This window comes from Cucurbita moschata, unplaced genomic scaffold, assembly GCF_002738365.1.
Source record: "Cucurbita moschata cultivar Rifu unplaced genomic scaffold, Cmos_1.0 Cmo_Scf00002, whole genome shotgun sequence".
Lineage (NCBI taxonomy): Eukaryota > Viridiplantae > Streptophyta > Magnoliopsida > Cucurbitales > Cucurbitaceae > Cucurbita > Cucurbita moschata.
In genome coordinates, this window is record NW_019268518.1 from 1,155,442 (window position 1) to 1,173,126 (window position 17,685).

The window sequence follows — 17,685 nt, forward strand, 5'->3', positions numbered from 1 at the left end:
TTTCTTTCTTTCTTTTTTTCTTTATTATTTTCTCATTCATTGCAACTTACAATCACAATTATTTTATTTATTTTATTTATTTATTTATTGCCTCCACTAATATGTGTATTCTTTTACAAATTTATTTACTCAAATACTAAACATTTCTAACAAAAATAACTTTTTTTTTTATGTTTTTATTCCATACGTATTATAAATTGTATTACATATATATATCATAATAAACTAAAATATGTAACTTATAAGATATTGCAAAAATACTAATTATACAAATTTTAAGAGCAGTTTTTAAAGTTTTATAAAAATTTGATGCTATTTTATTTATTTATTATTATTTTTTTTTAACAAATGACAAGGTTGGAGGATATTTTCTTATATACAATTTAGTGTGTATATATATATATATATATATATATATATATATATATATCCACATTGGTTACATTTTATTATTATTTTTATATATTTTATTTTTGGGTATCATGGAAACCATGTTTAATACATACTTTGAAAGCAAGAAATTTAATTAAAGCAAAACTGTATTTCATGCCTTGAGATATGTGTTTGGTTGCAGATTGAGAAATTGAATCCCAATTTAAACCTGGGTTAAAATAGATTATGCTCTATAAAAAAATATATATATATTTCGAACCATATATAAACATTTCAAGACTCTAATCATACAAAATATCTAATATCCGCATAAAATCGAACACATGAATCATTATAAAATTTAGCTAAATACTTCTGCAAAAGTTTGAACTTGAAATTTATGTAATGGACTTATATAGGTTGACTTTGATTTCAAATGACAAAACTGAACTTTCATGAAGGATAAATTGGTAACACGAGCTTAGGTTAATTAAGTAAGTGGTCTTACTATCGGTTCGGTCGGAAAACTTGTCTTATGTATGACGACACATGTCCAGTGGCGACATGATGATGTCATGATGATGATGATGATGTGAGTTAGTATGATGTGATATTATGAAGATGTAATAATAATAATATTATGATAATGATGATGACGACATGATGACATGAGATGCATGATGATGATGTTAACGATAAAGAATGTAGGAAGGTTAATGTATGCACGTTACCTAGAGTAATATGTGAATAATGTATAGAGTCGTGTCATAAGAATAATTTAAGATGAAAATTATAAGGACCTCATGCATATTGTGTATTTATTTACATCGGATTACTTCCCCATTTATGATAATGAACACGGACGCATACACTATGAGGATGATGATTATGCCTTGTATGATATTCAAAAGTTTGCTGAACTCTGGACATTCGACTACAAACAACTAGCTGAACTAAGATTTGTCTAGGGAATGTGTGAACCGCTTGGTGGATTCACGCTTGCACGCGTGGGTCCTGTGTAAGGAAGTACTACACATTTAATTTTGTCTAGATTGGAGACCACCTCTATGATAGTTTTAACGATAGGTTTATAATCATAAGTTGCATGTGTTTGCATTCTTTGACCCTAATAATGATGTCACTTACTGAGTATTTATTAAAATACTCAAGGCCGGTGCTATTTTTATTTTTCAGGTAAAGATAAGGCACGACTGTAAACTGACGACATCACAAGTAAAGACTTGATATGAACCACGACCAAGGAATTTCCATACCTCAAGGTCCAATTACAAGGACGAGAGCCAGGAAGCTACAACAAACTTTATACAGTTATATTCAAGCTATGGTGAGCTCATCAAAGGAAATTCTAGAAGACGCTGGAGACCTCCCTTATATGTTGTGCAAAGTTGAGGTTCAAGAAAGAGATGAATTAAATGCACTTTAAGTTGCATTTAATGAACTCCGCTGAATTTATCAAATAGTCCAAGAATGACTAATAAGCACATTTTATTATTTGCATTATTTAATTATAGTTCAACTATTTGTTTGTCATATTTAAGTTAGTTTTAAATATAGGAGTTAAGGTTATATTGTAACCTACCTAGGTTACTATATTCCACCATTAACTAGCCATTTAAATATGGAGGTTATGGGTATTTCTCATTTACTAGCCCATTTAATTTGGGAGTTAGGTATGACATAGGTTAAGGTTGTAAAGGCTATATAAAGCTTCTTTTCTTTGATTAGACATCAGATTTTGGAATTAAGAATAGAATTTCTATTTTAACTTTGTTGAGAGCTAAACTTTCTTTGCAAATTCTTGTGTTTAGAACTTGCATCTAGAGTCATTCAAGTGGTATTGATCAAACCTCTTGTGGAGTGATTCAAATCACGAGTTTAGAAACGAGTTTTCTTTACTCTTGATCTTGATCATCAAGGTAATCCGTTCCATACTTTCCCTTGGGTTGATTTCCATATCAAGACCATAACACATGTATAAGATAACATAATTTAAATTCTTAGACATTAGGTTAGGATAGGGCGTTGTCAATTTTAATATTTATGTATAAATGTGTTACGTTTGCATAAGAGCTTAGGATAGGAAATAACGAATTTAAATTATCATAAATCCAAACAAGGTGGGTAGGTGGGTATTAAAGTTTCTTAAAATTATATTTTAAAATGCTTAGAAACGAGAGAATATTATTTTATTTAAAATCAGAGGAAAGAAATAATAAGAGTTCAGAGACAAACGAATGAAAAGTGGGATAGATTAATATTTTAAAAAAATATTTAAAAAAATAATGCTACTTTAAAAAGATAATGTATATTTCATTAAAAAAATTTAAAAATTTAAAAGGTTTAATAATTTATTATTATTAATTAAGGACAAAATATGGTTCGAGTATATTTATTAATTTAGTGTAAAATGAAATATTCTTCATTCGCAAAGAGGAAAAAGCCAAAAAGGCCTTTCTCCAAAATCCCTCTTTTTCCCTTCGTCTCATCTGAACTTCCAAGGGACTTGGTGAGTTACACAGCCACTGATCCATTTCATCCCACTTCGGGGATTCGGAGCCTCTCGGAGAATCCATACTCTGACGCTCCTTTCTAACCTTCACCTCCTTCTCTTCCTCACTCGCCTCTTCACTTCCTTTTTTCTCCACCGATCGCGATGGCCACATCCATCATCCAGGTGTTTCATCTCTCTTATTCAAATTTCGCTGATTCTCTTCCGATTTTTTTCTCTATTTAATTTCATGATTTTTTCTTCGTTTTGCTTTGCTTTCTTAGGGTTTTACGAAGTCGCTTGCGATGACTGTGCTCTCCGAGATCGGGGATAAAACATTCTTCGCTGCTGCGGTTAGTTGATCGTTGTGAATTTCTGTTTTTTTTTTTTAAAATTTATTTTTTCGATAAATCTGTAACTAGTGTCTTCTGGTATAAGCCACCCATCCGTTTTTATCCGAAAGTTGACTTCCAAATGGAATATGTATGCCGTGCCATTTCGCTTAGTGGATTTTAGAGCTTGATTTAGGATTACGTTTTCTAGTTATCGGCTTAATTGCTCATCAGTGTGAGTGGGGACTTATTTGAGGCCCACAAGGAAGCATTTTCCGCCCTTTTTTCAAGCATAAGTTCCTTCCTGATAAAGGACGAGTAAAAGGCACTTTTAGTCGTTTGCGGTGTGGATCTTCTATTCGTTCTGGATGACTTTTCCTCCCCGCTTCCCTGGTGACGGAAATGCGATTCGGTTGTTTTTCCTAGACAGTGTTCCTGTCGCTGTTGGTTTCCCGCTTGTTTTCCTCACTTTCACCAAGTTGGTCAAAGTTTCTCTTTTGATACATTCGTACATGGATATGTTCAAAGGAGAATACCGAATTGTACACTCTTATAACTTTTTGACTTGTTTAGTTACTGACGATTGTGTTCCACACTTAAAGGAGCTGCATAACCCAATAACAAAATACTTGTGTGCTTCATTAACAACGAGTTGGGAAAGTGGCGACTCATAGTGGGGCTTGATGCATTTCAGTTAAAAAAAAAAAAAAAACTCGGAAGAAGTTGGTGCAAAAATTGTTCTAGCAGGGCTATTTTTATTAAACGGTTTTTAATATATATTTTTAAAAAGAAAGTGAAAAACTGATTTTTTTTTTTTTCTTTATGCAAGCACTGCAATTTCATTTGACGCCATGGTGTCATAAAATCATGAATTTGAAGTAATATATTTGGTTTTATCTGTTATGTGAAAGACCTAGGTATCGCAAGTCGTTGTGGAGGACATGTTAGCACCATATGATTTGTGATTTGTTTTAGAGAGGGGTCCTTGTACTCAAGTCTTGATAAGATTAAACTGCCGAAATTTGTCTACAATTTTTTGATGTATTTCTCATCTCTTTTTGAATAAATATTGTTTTCCTAATCGTTTTCTATGAAATTCCGAATGCCGACTCACTTCTCATGTTTTAATCCTCTGTTTAAAGATCATGGCAATGCGGCATCCAAGGAGACTTGTCTTATCTGGTTGTCTGTCGGCTTTGATTGTAAGTATGTTTGTCAAAAGTTGTCATACATCGTTTCTTCATTGCATGTGCCTTTACCAGCTTCCCTGTCTACGTCATTGCATCTAACATAGTACTTTTTCTGTTTTGAAGGTAATGACCATTCTTTCTGTTCTGGTTGGTTGGGCTGCACCAAATCTGGTAATATAATTGATCGCTCAAATTGAATGCTTCATACTTGCCTGTTTAATTTCTTTTACCTGCTAGGGCTTGAATGAGTGACAATTTTAAGTGCAGCTTCTTTATGCATTTGTTGCAGATGTTAATTTTGCATGGCTATTTGTTGTCTGTGCTTAATATTGTGGGATGCAAAAATAGTAGATTTGCAATGTTGAAGTATAAAACCAACTGTCAAGTTACTTAGATATTTTTTTTTTTTGCTCTGTTGAAGGGCAGAAGCCTTACACGAATGCAATTAGAAATAAGGTCTTGATATGCTGTGTGGCATTGGTAAGTTGGAGTATTAAAGCATTCATCTGAATGAATTTCTTTTCGACAAATAATTTGAGAGTTTTAAACTTGCAATGGTATGGTACTTCTTTGAGCTCTTGATATATCTTAGGCAATTTAGCTACTATCTTTCTTATTGTTAAGCCTAAATGATACCCTTTCTTTGGTTTTCTTGCACAAGAATCATTTTTGGACTCTCTCATGTCCTTTCTTCCCCAGTTCTTCTTTGCATTGTGATGTACTCTAATTTTATGCAGATTTCACGTAAATGGACTCATCATGTAACAACGCTATTGTTCCTTGGTTTTGGACTGTGGTCTTTGTGGGATGCATTTAATGATGGAGGGTAATGATTCCTTTGTTATTTTATATATTTTCTCCAAATAGTACTTTAATTTTATGTGTGCATATAAGTAACCAAATCAACAGCTGTCTCCACTGACTCTGCTTTGTTTATATTTTATTGGCAGGGAGTCTGAAGAATTGGCTGAAGTTGAAGCTAGATTGGTTAGTTTTTTAATTTTTTAAATCCCTTCTGCACACACGCAGGTGGCAATCCATTTCTTTACTCGGGTGTCTCTTGTGCTTAGGATGCTGATCTGAAGGCTAACAGAAAAGGTTCCAAAGATGGCAATAAGGTATATTGTACTATCAGAAAGAGATTATACGTCCTCTTACCCCTTATAAACTGTCATCCAGTCTAGTCATTTCAAAAAGTTTACTGTGTTCTATTGTGTTAATATAAAAAGTTCAACAAGTTCTACTTGACATCTTGTAAGGATTTGAGAGGACTCCTAGATGCATGATGTGAATCTGCTTCCTGTAGTCATTTTTTCTTGTATCTTCTTTACAGATTTGATAGCGCATATCCTTTGCTTTCTCTCACAGGCAATCTATGGTCTGCCTAACCTCCCTCCATCTCTGAATTATTATAACGTTTTCTGTTTTGATCTCAGATGAACATAGACCAACTATATTAAGATGATTGAGAGTTTAGAAACCTTCTTGCAGATTGTTGATATAAATCTCTCCCTCTCTAAATTGATTGTTATTCTTATTGTTTTGTTACGGGATAAAACACTAGTTGAATTTATTTTTACAGAAGTAAGGAGAAGCTATAGTATTTCTATTTTCATTTACGGATTGGCATGTGGAAATTGTCGATATATGGATGATTGCATGGTAATTTGGTATCATAACACTTAACCTCATGACAGGTTGATGATGATGATGTGAAGAAACAGAATCGGTCATTTCTCTTGCAGTTCTTGTCACCAATATATTTAAAGGTTATATTTTTATAGCCTTTGATATTTCAGTCAAATATAGTTGTAAGATTTATTAACTTTCCAATTTTCCCCTTGAGTTTCTGCAGGCATTTTCCATTACCTTTTTTGGCGAATGGGGTGACAAGAGTCAGGTAAGTACCAAAACTGAGAATGACCCTTCTATCTAACTTGTTGTTTCACTCCAAAGTACTGAGATTTTGCTGCCTTTGTCAGTTAGCGACGATTGGCTTAGCTGCAGATGAAGACCCAATTGGTGTCGTTCTTGGTGGAATTTTGTAAGTTGTGCCTATGAACTGTACCCTTGTATTTGAGATCGTTCTTCTTGTATGAGGCTATTCCTATTGATATTTTTTTCTTCAGTGTTTTTCCAATATAGACTCCACTTTGTCCTATGAGCGTCAAATGTGTTTTGCATTCATTTATAGAATTCGTTGTGTGCATGATAGAAAAAAAAAAAACTTCAAAAGCATAAATGCTGGCTCTCTCTCCCTCTCACCCCAACCCTTCACCTTGCTCCCTCTGGTAACCATGACCAAACTCACCCCTCCTACCGCCACTTACCCTTGCAGTGGCGATAAACCCACCCTTTAAGAAGAGAACTGTTACCATCAAAAGAAAGTACTCCATAGAGCTGGGCAAGAGATATCGTGGGAGTGGAGTGAAGATTTTAGAGTTTACTCGAGACAAGTCCTTCTTCATAGCTTTGCATTGAAAACTTTGAAATGGCTTGTTGCTACTACACATGTCTTGCTCTTTGTTTCTTGTAGCAGAAGTTCCTTAGGGTAGAGCGCTTTTCCAAAGCAACCATTTGGGTTGAAAAAAATTCAAACAAAAAGGGTACTCTTTGTCAAGGTCACCCTTCCTCATGACAATGGCTGTTTAAGCAAACTCTTCATACCTATGGGCGAAGAAAGAAAGAACGAGATGCTTTTTATAAGCTTATAGCAAACTACCCCTTCCCTTCCATTAAAGCTAGGTCACCTATACCCAAAACCCTCCACCCATCAAGGGTTGCTTTTATGCCTTCTCGTAAACCCTCCCACCAACCAAAAAACCCCGTGCTTCCTTCATTAAATGGATCCACCTCTACAAAGCTCCCATCTGCACTTGTTGCCTCATTCAAAATAATCGTGATTGCCAATGACCATGCTTTTGTGGACCCTTTCGATGCACAGTTGCTTGACACTTCCCTCTAGGACCAAGCAGTGATTGTTACGGGAAGAAATTTTCATGGCGAATGGTACAAGATCACTTGTTGTCTTCAATTGCTCTTCCACGTTTCCTGTCATTTAAATCCCTTCCGCGTGTGATGTGATCAATGTGTGAAAATCCCATCTCTTTGTTCCACTAGGGATTGACCAAAAATTGGTGGTTATAAATTAAAGTTCGAACGATAGTGTAGAAGCACAGTCGAGATGCCCCGTGTTTCCATCTTATGGAGGATGAATTAAAATACAAAAGCTCCTTTTAGATTGCTAGTACCCCGAAACATTGAAAGCCACTGGAGACTCTTGTGGAGGTTTTGTAGAAGCAGCTAAAAAGACTACTGCTGGTTCCCAGTGGAAGCTAGTATAGAGAGCTGGTGGGGCTTGCGTCAAATATCAATTACAAAAAAATCTTCGTCAAACCTCTCATTGGGAGGGGGAGGTCACCTCATGATATTGTTACTTGGAAGGTAAGAGGCATTGGATTGGGCCCTCATTAAAACCTTTCTCCTTAAATTCAATCCAACTGCGGTCATACTATAGGAACTAAATTGGCGTATGTCGATTGACTTATCATTAAGTCATTACGGAGCGATAGGAATATTAGTTGGACTCGTTTAGATGCTTATTGCTCTTTGGGAGGGATCATCATCATGTGGAATGGTCCAACCATTGTCTCTTCTCACATCACCAAAGGTTTGTTCCTCTCTCCCTTCTCCTTACCTTGCTGATGGTTTTCAGTTTTGGATCACGAATGTATATGACCCATAGATATCAAGAGAGGCCACCTTTTTTGCAAGAACTATACAACCGATCTCATTTATGCACGGAAAATTGGTTGATTGCTAGCTAGAGATTTTAATTTCACAAACTTGATTGCCCAACATCTGACCATTTCCTCCTTAACTCTCTATATTGGTAGCTGTAAATGGTGTCCTTCCCTTTTCCGATTTGAAACATGTGGTTACTACACCATTCTTTATTGCCTTTATCTGATTATTGGTGGAAGAACACCCCTCGCGAGGCTAGCCTAGTCATGGCTTTGTAATCAAGCTTAAAGATCTGAAAAAGAGTCTCAGTTCTAACTACAAAGAAGATTCAATTGTTGACTGAAATATCTATCCTAGATAACTTGGAGGAATCTGGGCCCATCTCTTTATCACAACTTTCACAAGGAAAGACGATGAAGGCAAATATTTTTATCTTTAGCAGCCCACGAGGAACAAAAATGGAAGCAAAAATATAAGAAAAAATGGATTGAAGACGAAGATACTAATTCCACCTTCTTCCACCATATTATGGCCACAAAGAAAAGAAGAACACTATTATGGTAATCTTATCCACCTATGAAGAAGCCTTCTTAATGGGCTAGGATTTCCAGAAGAAGATGCCATTCGTGCTGAGACTCTCAGAATTCATTGGGTTCTATAGAGAACTTTATGGGACAAACGATAATTTGACAACCTTCCCCATAGATATCGAGTGGAGTCCTATTGATAGACATATCAGCAAGTTTGGAAGATGAGTTTATAGAATTTGAAGTATGGAATGTAGTTAAGCTCCTTGGCTCAAAAAAATCACATGGGTTTATATTGGAATTGTTTAAAAAATGTTCGATCAACCTTAAAGATGATATCATGAAATTGTTTCAAGATTTGTTCTTAAGAAGGGGATTATTAATGCCAGTTTAAATGAAATTTATATAGAGTTAATTCCAAAGAAACTTGATGCTTGATAGGTGGCCATTACTGATTACCGAACAACTTTTATTGAAATTAGACAAATTCTTGATGCATCAATTATGGATAATGATCTCATTGATAAATGACAAAGAAAGAAGTGAAATGGTGTGATCATTAAACTTGATACTTGTAAGGCCTTTGATAAGGTGGATTGAGCATTTCTTGAATGAATGTTCGCTGCTAAAGGTTTTGGATTAAAATAGAGAACATGGATTGGAGTCTATCTCCAAAGAAAACTTCTCAATACTGATAAATGGCTGCCCTCGTGTAAAATTCTTGCCTCTCTCGGCCTTAGACAAGAGGATCCTTTATCCCCACTTCTTTTTATCATATAATGGTTAATCTTAGCCGTTTGCTCACCAAAGCTGAATATGGAGGTCATATCAGAGGCTTTTCGGTCGGCCAATACCACTTGAGTATCAATTACATTCAGTTTGCGGATGACACAATCCTTTTTCAGAGTTTGAAGACGAGTCATTAGTTCATAATCTGCTACTGGTGGTTAATACTTTTGATCAGGCTTTGGTCTCAGTGTTCATCTTCATAAATAAGAGATTATTTGTATCAACGTGGAACCCACAGTGATCAAGGTTATACCACAGTAATATGGGCGTAAGTTAGGTGATTGGCCATTTTTGGGACTTCTTCTCAATGGTGCACCCAAGACTAGCGGTTTCTGAGCTCCACTTATAGGGGAAAAAAAAAGAGTTAAGACTATCGGCATGGTGATCTACATTTACATCCAAAGGAGTAAGACTCACACTCCAGGGTTCGGTATCCAATCTCCCTACACTTGTTTCATTTACCTATTTAGGTGGGCTAGGAGATGAAAAGATTGTTCAGAGATTTCTTAAGGGGGTTTGAATGATAGTCGACAGCATCTTGTTAGGTGGAGCAATATCCTCTATCTGATAGATCAAGGGGGCCTTGGACAACATTCCACGAGGGGCCAAAATAATGCTCTTTTGGCAAAACGAGTTTAGCGGTATAACCAGGACAAAAATGCTTTGTGGAGTAAGCCTTGTTAAAGGAAAATTTGGGTCATCGACTTATTCAAACTGTGGGCTATATCAGCCACTGAAGGGGCCCCTGGAGAGCTATTGGTAAGCAGCAAAATCTTATCACAAGCTGCATTTGTCATCAAGTTGGGGATTGTGCCAATATCTTTTCTGGACTGATTCTTTAGTAACTAGCTCCTCATTCGCTTCTCGTTACCCTCACCTGTATAGACTTTCTCACTGCAAAGTGGCCACGGCTAAAGAAGTTTGGAACAATACCAACAGATTCTGGGACCTTAGACTTGGGAGAAACTTGAAAGATGAAGAGACAATAGAATGGGCAGACCTCAGCCCCGATCTTGACCCCAATGTCCTCACTTAAGTAGAGAATTCTCCTTAATCCCAATGGACAATTCTCTATTAAATCTCTTTTTTTGTCAGACATGGGTGATGGCACTTGCCTCCTTGAGTCTTTATCTAAAGCCACATGGAAGGTCAAATAAAATACCCAGAGAAAATCAAAATTTTCCTTTGGGAGCGATCACTGAGAGCCATCAATACCAAAGATGTTCTTCGAAGGCATATGCCATTCATGGCTTTATCCCCTGCGTGGTGCTCTCTTTGGCAAGCCGTTGATGAATCCCTGAGTCACATCTTCAAACACTGTCCATTTGCAAGTAGATTCTGGAATACTCTTGAATTAGTTTTTCTCACTTTGGTTTCTCCTAGAAATGTTAAGGATTTACTCATCTTAATTCTGTTAGGGCACTTGTTCAAGAATATCAAGGCTTTACAGTGGATGAACATTACTAGGGTTTTCTATTGGATTCTTTGGAAAGGATGAAACCGAATAGTTTTTCTGGGAAAAAGTGCAATTCCTTGAATTGTTCTTTAATCCGTTATCTACTATGCTATTTCCTGGTGTAAATGTTCAAATCTCTTTGTTTCTTACTCTTATGCTTCCTTTGTAGTTAATTGGGAGAGCTTTTTGAAATCTCATTTTTGTAAATTTCTTACATCAATGAAATTGTTTCTTGTTTAAAAAACATTATGTGCATGATAGAGCCCCATTGCTTAAAATATTAGATATCTGTATTTTGCATAATTATGAGCAAGATTCCTCCAGAAAGTTCAGGTATCATAACCATCTAGTATACATTGCTGCATTGCATATTTTATCTTTTTCAATTATGGCAACCACCTCCTTACTTTTTGTTTATCCTTTTCAATTAGTTAAATGTTATGTTTTATCTTTTCCAATTATTGCATTGCTTCATAATTGTTCTATCCTCCCAACTTTTTTTTAATGACAATTTTTAAAGTTGGTCGACTAGCTGCTGCCGACTTTAATTTTGTTATAAAGCAAGAATGGAAGTTTTATTGCAAGTAATTGGTCTCAATGGGAACCTACTTTTATCTTGTGTTGATGACAACCTTAATGGATGTGAATGGACAACAGCACAATTAGTCACCTACTTCCTACTGCATTTATCCTGTCACATCTGCCTATTTGTTAAATGTCATTAATAATCTCTCTCAGGGGACAGGCATTGTGTACAACTGCTGCAGTCCTTGGAGGAAGGAGCTTGGCATCACAAATATCTGAGAAAATAGTACTCCACAATTGATTCACTCTTCTTGCTAGTTGCTTACTGTTATCATTGTTGAGCAGAAAAATTAAATTTTCGTTTCTCCTTTTCAGGTTGCTCTCTCAGGTGGGATTTTATTTATTGTTTTCGGAATCCAGTCCTTCCTCTCAACTGTTGAGCCATAATTTTTACAAGCTCATTATGGTTAGTTATGATACTGGCATGCTTTTGGGATCTTATTTCTTTCTTAGTAGGGCTTATTCTTTCATTTTTAAGCTCAGAATGATAAGTAGTTCCCTTTCGTGATGGAATTGATTAACTAACATACTCATGTACTTGTATTTTCGTTCGCTTGAAAATAATTGAAAAATCAAGCCTTCATTGAAATATGAATGGATACAAAAGGGCCAAATAGAGGTTTGCAACATGATCCTACAAAAATGGTGGCCAAAGAGGAGCAAATAGGAACTAACCTAACGATAGTAGAAAGGGTTTCCATCTTACAGAGACTGAAATCAGGGAGTTCAACTTGGCTTGGGACCAAACCTCCTACCAAGATCTCATTCATGGAGATTATATTATTCCTCTCAATCCACATTCTCTATAGAACTGCAAAAAAAATTAGCTCTCTAGAGAACAATTCCCTTTTCCTTAGAGTAGGGTGAAGGTGAACCTTCTCCATCATTAAATTTCACCTGTTACTGGACAAACAAACTCCATAAACCTCGAATAGCAGTTTCAAATCGGACGAGCAAACTGACAACCCCGAAGCAATTGACCCGATCTTTCTACCGAGAATACACCACTGCGGCCCTAATAGGAAGTGTGTTCTGGAATCCAATCCATTGTGTTGATTCCCCAGTGCAACTTCTGGTAAACTGACAACTCCAAAGAATTTTACATTCATGGAAACATTAACCTTCCATAGCAAGAAAAAATAAAGGGGAGGAAGAGGGGCAAGGACTACACTTAATGCTAGAAAAAAGAACCACTAGACGACTCTTATGGAGGTTTAGGAGCCTAACAACGAACGCCCAGAAATGCGGCGTCTTTAGGTTTATTAAAGCAGCAATGTCTTTAGACTCCCTACCAGACACAAAAATTGACGGAAATGCGAACCTTCTGACTGAACAATGGCAGATTAGGATCCTTAAAAGCACAACCGACAATGTCACCCAATTCCATCAAAATTTTTAAATGTACTCTTTACTTTTCATAAGTCATTCCAAAGTCACCTATTTTCAGCTCATTTTTTGGCACATTGTATCTCAAGTCATTGTTTTCGCTTGCAGGTATAGAAGGGTGCTTGGCCGAATTGTTGCCACACACCTGCCCTCCATATTGGCCATCGATGGACGAATTTAAGACCCATTTAAAGAGCCAATAACATGTTTTACCAAATACTGTATTAGTGGTAGTAGCTTGCTGGACATTGATTGCAGTAGTTCTTAGTTCGTATAGTTCAGATATTCGTAGAGCTGTTCTAGATGGTCTTAGGTCTTTGTAGCAACATATTAAGAGAATATATCAAATCCGATTAGAATAATTCAAAATAAATATATTTCTTTTTAACGTAATATTTTTTTAATGTTGGTGTTCAATGCCCGTAGTTTACAGAAAACGCTAATTATTTTAGTGGAGAATATTTGTTTTTGAGTTTTTGCCATTTAGCGTTTGGAGGATGTCATTTTTTCATTTTTTTTTTATTTTCATAGAAAATTTCATAACATTTTTAGATTCGAGTAAATGTTTAAGCATGCATTGTAATTTTTAAAACCTACAAGTTTAATCTAATCTTAGTCACGTAATTAAAAACTTTCACAAATTAATTTTTTTTTTTTTTCTGAGTAAATATGTATTATGTTATGCTGTCATGATGCTTGGTTCTGTCATTTATCTGATATTGTGACTGTTTTGTGTATATTTTGTCAGTTTTTTTCATACACATGATTTTGAATAATATCAGGATATCAAACAACAACAAAAATAATGCACAAAAATACGAGGTTGTTTGATACTATTAGAGTGTAATAAAGTGTGACAATGTTATGAGGTCTTTTCAAATAAGTTCCTTAAGACTTTAAACTATTATGTATATGGAGAAAATGAAAGACACATTACTATAAGAGACAGATACAGAAAAGTAGGGAAGAAAGAAAATATCTGGAAAAATAGACATCGAAGATTCTTTTTTTAAAAAAGGCAAAGGAAGGGAAAAAAAAAAAAAAAAAAAAAAAAGATATTGAACAGCTTTGTTTTTTAAAATTTCAAAAACAAGAACAAATTTGTTACGAAAGGTAAGACATCATAAAATAAATGTATCTTAGAAGCATTAGTTATAACTAAGTACAATAATTTATTGAAATTGAAAAAAATTAGGGACCAATTTAATACAAAAACTAATTAATTTTATTAAAAAAAAATCCAGAAAGAAAAGAAAGTCAATTCTAGAAATGAGTGCCTTTGCGTTAACGTCCAGATTGGGTTTGGCAATGGACAAAAGAAGCTTTCTGTAGTCTGTTTCATAACAAAGGCTGTCCCCTAACTTTGAATATGTGGTTCAGTTCATATGGATCTATTCTTCTTCTTATTTCTCATTATTCTCATCATCAAACTAAAAACATTAAAGCTCTAATCTTTTAAATTATTACTTTTTACCCATTTGAAGTGATATGACCTCAGAGTTTCCACAATTCAATCAAAATTAACAAATTGATACGACTTAACTATGTATCAATATTTTTTTAAAATAAAAAAGGTTTAGGCCCATAATTTAAAATCATTAAATTGATTCCAACATGTTTGATAATATTAAAATATAGTTGATTTGTGTTCCTATGCACGTTCCCAAAAAGTGGATACAAAGGGTTTAATTATTCCAATTAGGACATATTCCCATATGGATAATCTCTCTTCCTCATTAAAATCAAACCCAAAATGCTATAATTTATGAATAAAAAGAGGCATTTTGGCGAATTGGCTTTTGGTTGTCCCAAGGGACCATTTCCCCTTTCTCTCTCAAAAAAGATATATATTTGAGACCATTAGATCCAAGTGGGGGCTATGGGTATCTTTGACAATGAAAGATTCTAAGACATCACAATTTTATTATTCTTTTGCTCCCAAGTCGTCTTCTATGGTATATACTTTTAAGGGTTAGGAAGGCTTTAATTGGCTCTTTCTCAGGATAAACTTCTATATTGTGCTTCATTTTCCTATGAGTATGACCTTTCCAAATAAATATATCCGAATATTCTAACAAGATTCCTTTCAAATGCTGCAATTAATTTTGTGGAACATATCGCCTATTTTTCTATTTTAAAAGATAGCTTCGATGTTATGTTTAATTTATTAATGTCTTTGTACACTTAACTCTAATGTTTTGGACATTACTAATCTTGTCAAGTTTTCTACTTATTGCTCTATGTTTGTTCGTTCTTATGAACAAGAATGAATCAAATGATTTTTTATTTTTATTTTTTGTTTGTTCCAACTTATTGAATAATTAAATGTATCTGAAATTTAATTTTAAAAAATGGAAAAGGATTGGATAAAGATTGTTACTACATGTTGGCTTGGTTGGATGACTTGTTTGTTGTATGAACGATACTTGCTATGTAGCCCCTGCACGTGTTGTATTTTATGATTGACGTGCATTATGTTATGTTTATGCTATGATATATGTTATATCGCGTACAAATTATGCTATGTTATCAATTATACTATAATATGATTATGTTATATCATGAAACTATGTTAAGTTATTGATGTTTTATGATGCATGAACCTTCTTGTGTCACGTCATGTAAACTACGTTAATGTGTATACTCAATGTTTCAAGAAAGTCATGTATGTTAATCACGAATAATATGAAAAGTATCACATATATACGTCTCATAGAAACGGTATGTCAAGAAAAGAATGGAGGTATGACTAACATCAAGAATATATGTCATGTTTTAATGTTATGGGACTTCATGCATTTTGTATGACATATGCATTGGGATACTTTCTCGTTATGTTTAGTACGAATGCATATCTTACAATATCTATGTTCGCCATGATATTATGTAGGCCCTTACACTCCGTGGCGTCTGACAGTGTGAGCATGTGCTAGCTTGATGAACTAGGCCTAGGGGTATGTATATGAACCCGCTTGATGTGTCCATGTGCACATGTGTGGGTCATGTGTAAGGAAGTACTATATATCCAACCCTGTTCTGACTAGAAAACAAAGCTCAACAGTGAAGGATAGGTCACTAATAACTCTACAAAAGTATAGTTATACCAAGGCTTTTTTTTTTAGTTAATTTTGCACTTATACAAGCTATTTTTTTTTTTTATTAATTGCTCCATTTATACCATTTTCTTATTAATGGCTCCATTTATATCATTTTCTTATTAATGGCTCCATTTATCCTAATTAGTAAGCATAAAATAGTCTAACGTAGTTCTGAAAAGAATATCAATTTACATAAATTGAGCCTAATTGTACATTTAATTGAGTCATCTTACGTGGGTGTTCCAAGCGTATGGTTTGCATGAGGGTATTCCAAGATGTATTTTGTATTCCAAGTCATCTTATGCTACAATTAACGGTTTGCATGAGGAATTTCTACACCGTTGGAACACGCTTACATGAGGAACTTCTACGTCGTTGGAACACACTTACATGAGGAACTTCTATGTGTATATATATATATATCACATATTTTATTATGATATCATAACATAAATCATGGGACCACTTACTATGGGAGCGTTCGGGAATGTTGGTGTAGAGGACCACTAAATTCGAGTTGTATATAATCTCTTCTGTACTTGATTTTATATTTGAATATTTATGGATGGAGTAAAAACTCAGTAAGTAACCTACTTGTAGGCTCTCCCTGATAACACATGAGTGATGCTATCATGATCGTGACATCCTATTAGTAAATCCTAATGCAGGACATCTCATCTAGGTGAGAAAAATTGGAGGTCATTCATAACATCCAACTCATAACACAGTGCAGGGCATTCCACCTAAAACAGGAATAGGGGCCTCGTAGAACTCTGCGTGATTGGAGATAATAGTTTATAACGCCCCTAATTTTCTTAACTTAATTAGTGACATCAATCCATGCATGCTTAAAACATAAATGCGGAAATTTATAATAAACATCTTTAAAATAAAACCATAGTCTTACATAATTAGTTCAAAACATGAAATTCAACCTAGCATAGTTTTAAATGAAAACCAAACTTTAGAAAAACACCAAACAACAACCGATCGAAATCCAACTCGACTTATCATCTACTAATTTAAATTTCAAAACATTCAACTGTCCTATTATGCCCCATTTTGACTTTCATGACCTTCTCAGTATTCATCGTCATCTGTGCATAGGAGTTTTACCTTTACCTGAAAAACTAAGGTAGCACATGCTTTAAGTCATCCATGGTTGGAGTTAGATATGTAAACACATGCAAAACAATAGAGGAAGTATGAACACAACCGATCTTTTTCATCATCTTCTCATCCTTGATCGGACTAGCAAATTTTACCGGCAAACATTTTTTCTCTTAAAGATAGTGTCAACTATTGTTACTAGAATCCAAACAAGTGAAAAGTTAGAGGACCTTCCCATGACAACAATGGTGAATTTATTTGAGTGAAAAGATGTGAGTCGTAAAACAAGAAATATCTATACACCAATATGATATTTGCCACACATACTCCAATATTTGAATTAGATCAAAACAATTTATGTACCACAAGAGTCATAAAAACTATTTTCTTTTAAAAGTAAAAAGAAAATATTTATATGGAAAATAGTTAATTATTGGTACCTACCAAATTAATTATTTGGAGAAGATATTTTGTTTAACTCGTCAATACACGGTAATATTGTAAATGAATATTTAATTATCTCTACTATGTTTCCAAAAATATATAGATTATCTTTCTCCCTATAGGGTTATTTCAAATATGGAGTG

At 34.6% G+C, this 17,685-nt stretch overlaps 1 protein-coding gene across 1 annotated transcript; it reads left to right on the forward strand.

The window, feature by feature from the left end:
* Positions 1-2,808: 2,808 nt before the first annotated feature.
* LOC111464564 (GDT1-like protein 4) lies at positions 2,809-13,294 on the forward strand. The gene is made up of 13 exons (XM_023108835.1): positions 2,809-3,067; positions 3,166-3,234; positions 4,356-4,415; positions 4,527-4,574; positions 5,141-5,229; positions 5,354-5,390; positions 5,474-5,521; positions 6,101-6,172; positions 6,259-6,303; positions 6,386-6,447; positions 11,658-11,730; positions 11,820-11,910; positions 12,999-13,294. Exons 1-12 carry the CDS (start codon positions 3,047-3,049, stop codon positions 11,889-11,891), a joined length of 696 nt encoding a protein of 231 aa, XP_022964603.1. The 5' UTR covers positions 2,809-3,046; the 3' UTR covers positions 11,892-11,910; positions 12,999-13,294.
* Positions 13,295-17,685: the final 4,391 nt, after the last annotated feature.

What these genes read in the sequence shown, in the direction of transcription:
- LOC111464564 (XM_023108835.1), top strand. Translation starts at nt 3,047, where the DNA reads ATGGCCACATCCATCATCCAG. An exon ending in GTCGTTCTTGGTGGAATTTT is followed by an intron (nt 6,448 to 11,657) that starts GTAAGTTGTGCC and finishes AATCTCTCTCAG; the next exon opens with GGGACAGGCATTGTGTACAA. An exon ending in CACAAATATCTGAGAAAATA is followed by an intron (nt 11,731 to 11,819) that starts GTACTCCACAAT and finishes TCTCCTTTTCAG; the next exon opens with GTTGCTCTCTCAGGTGGGAT.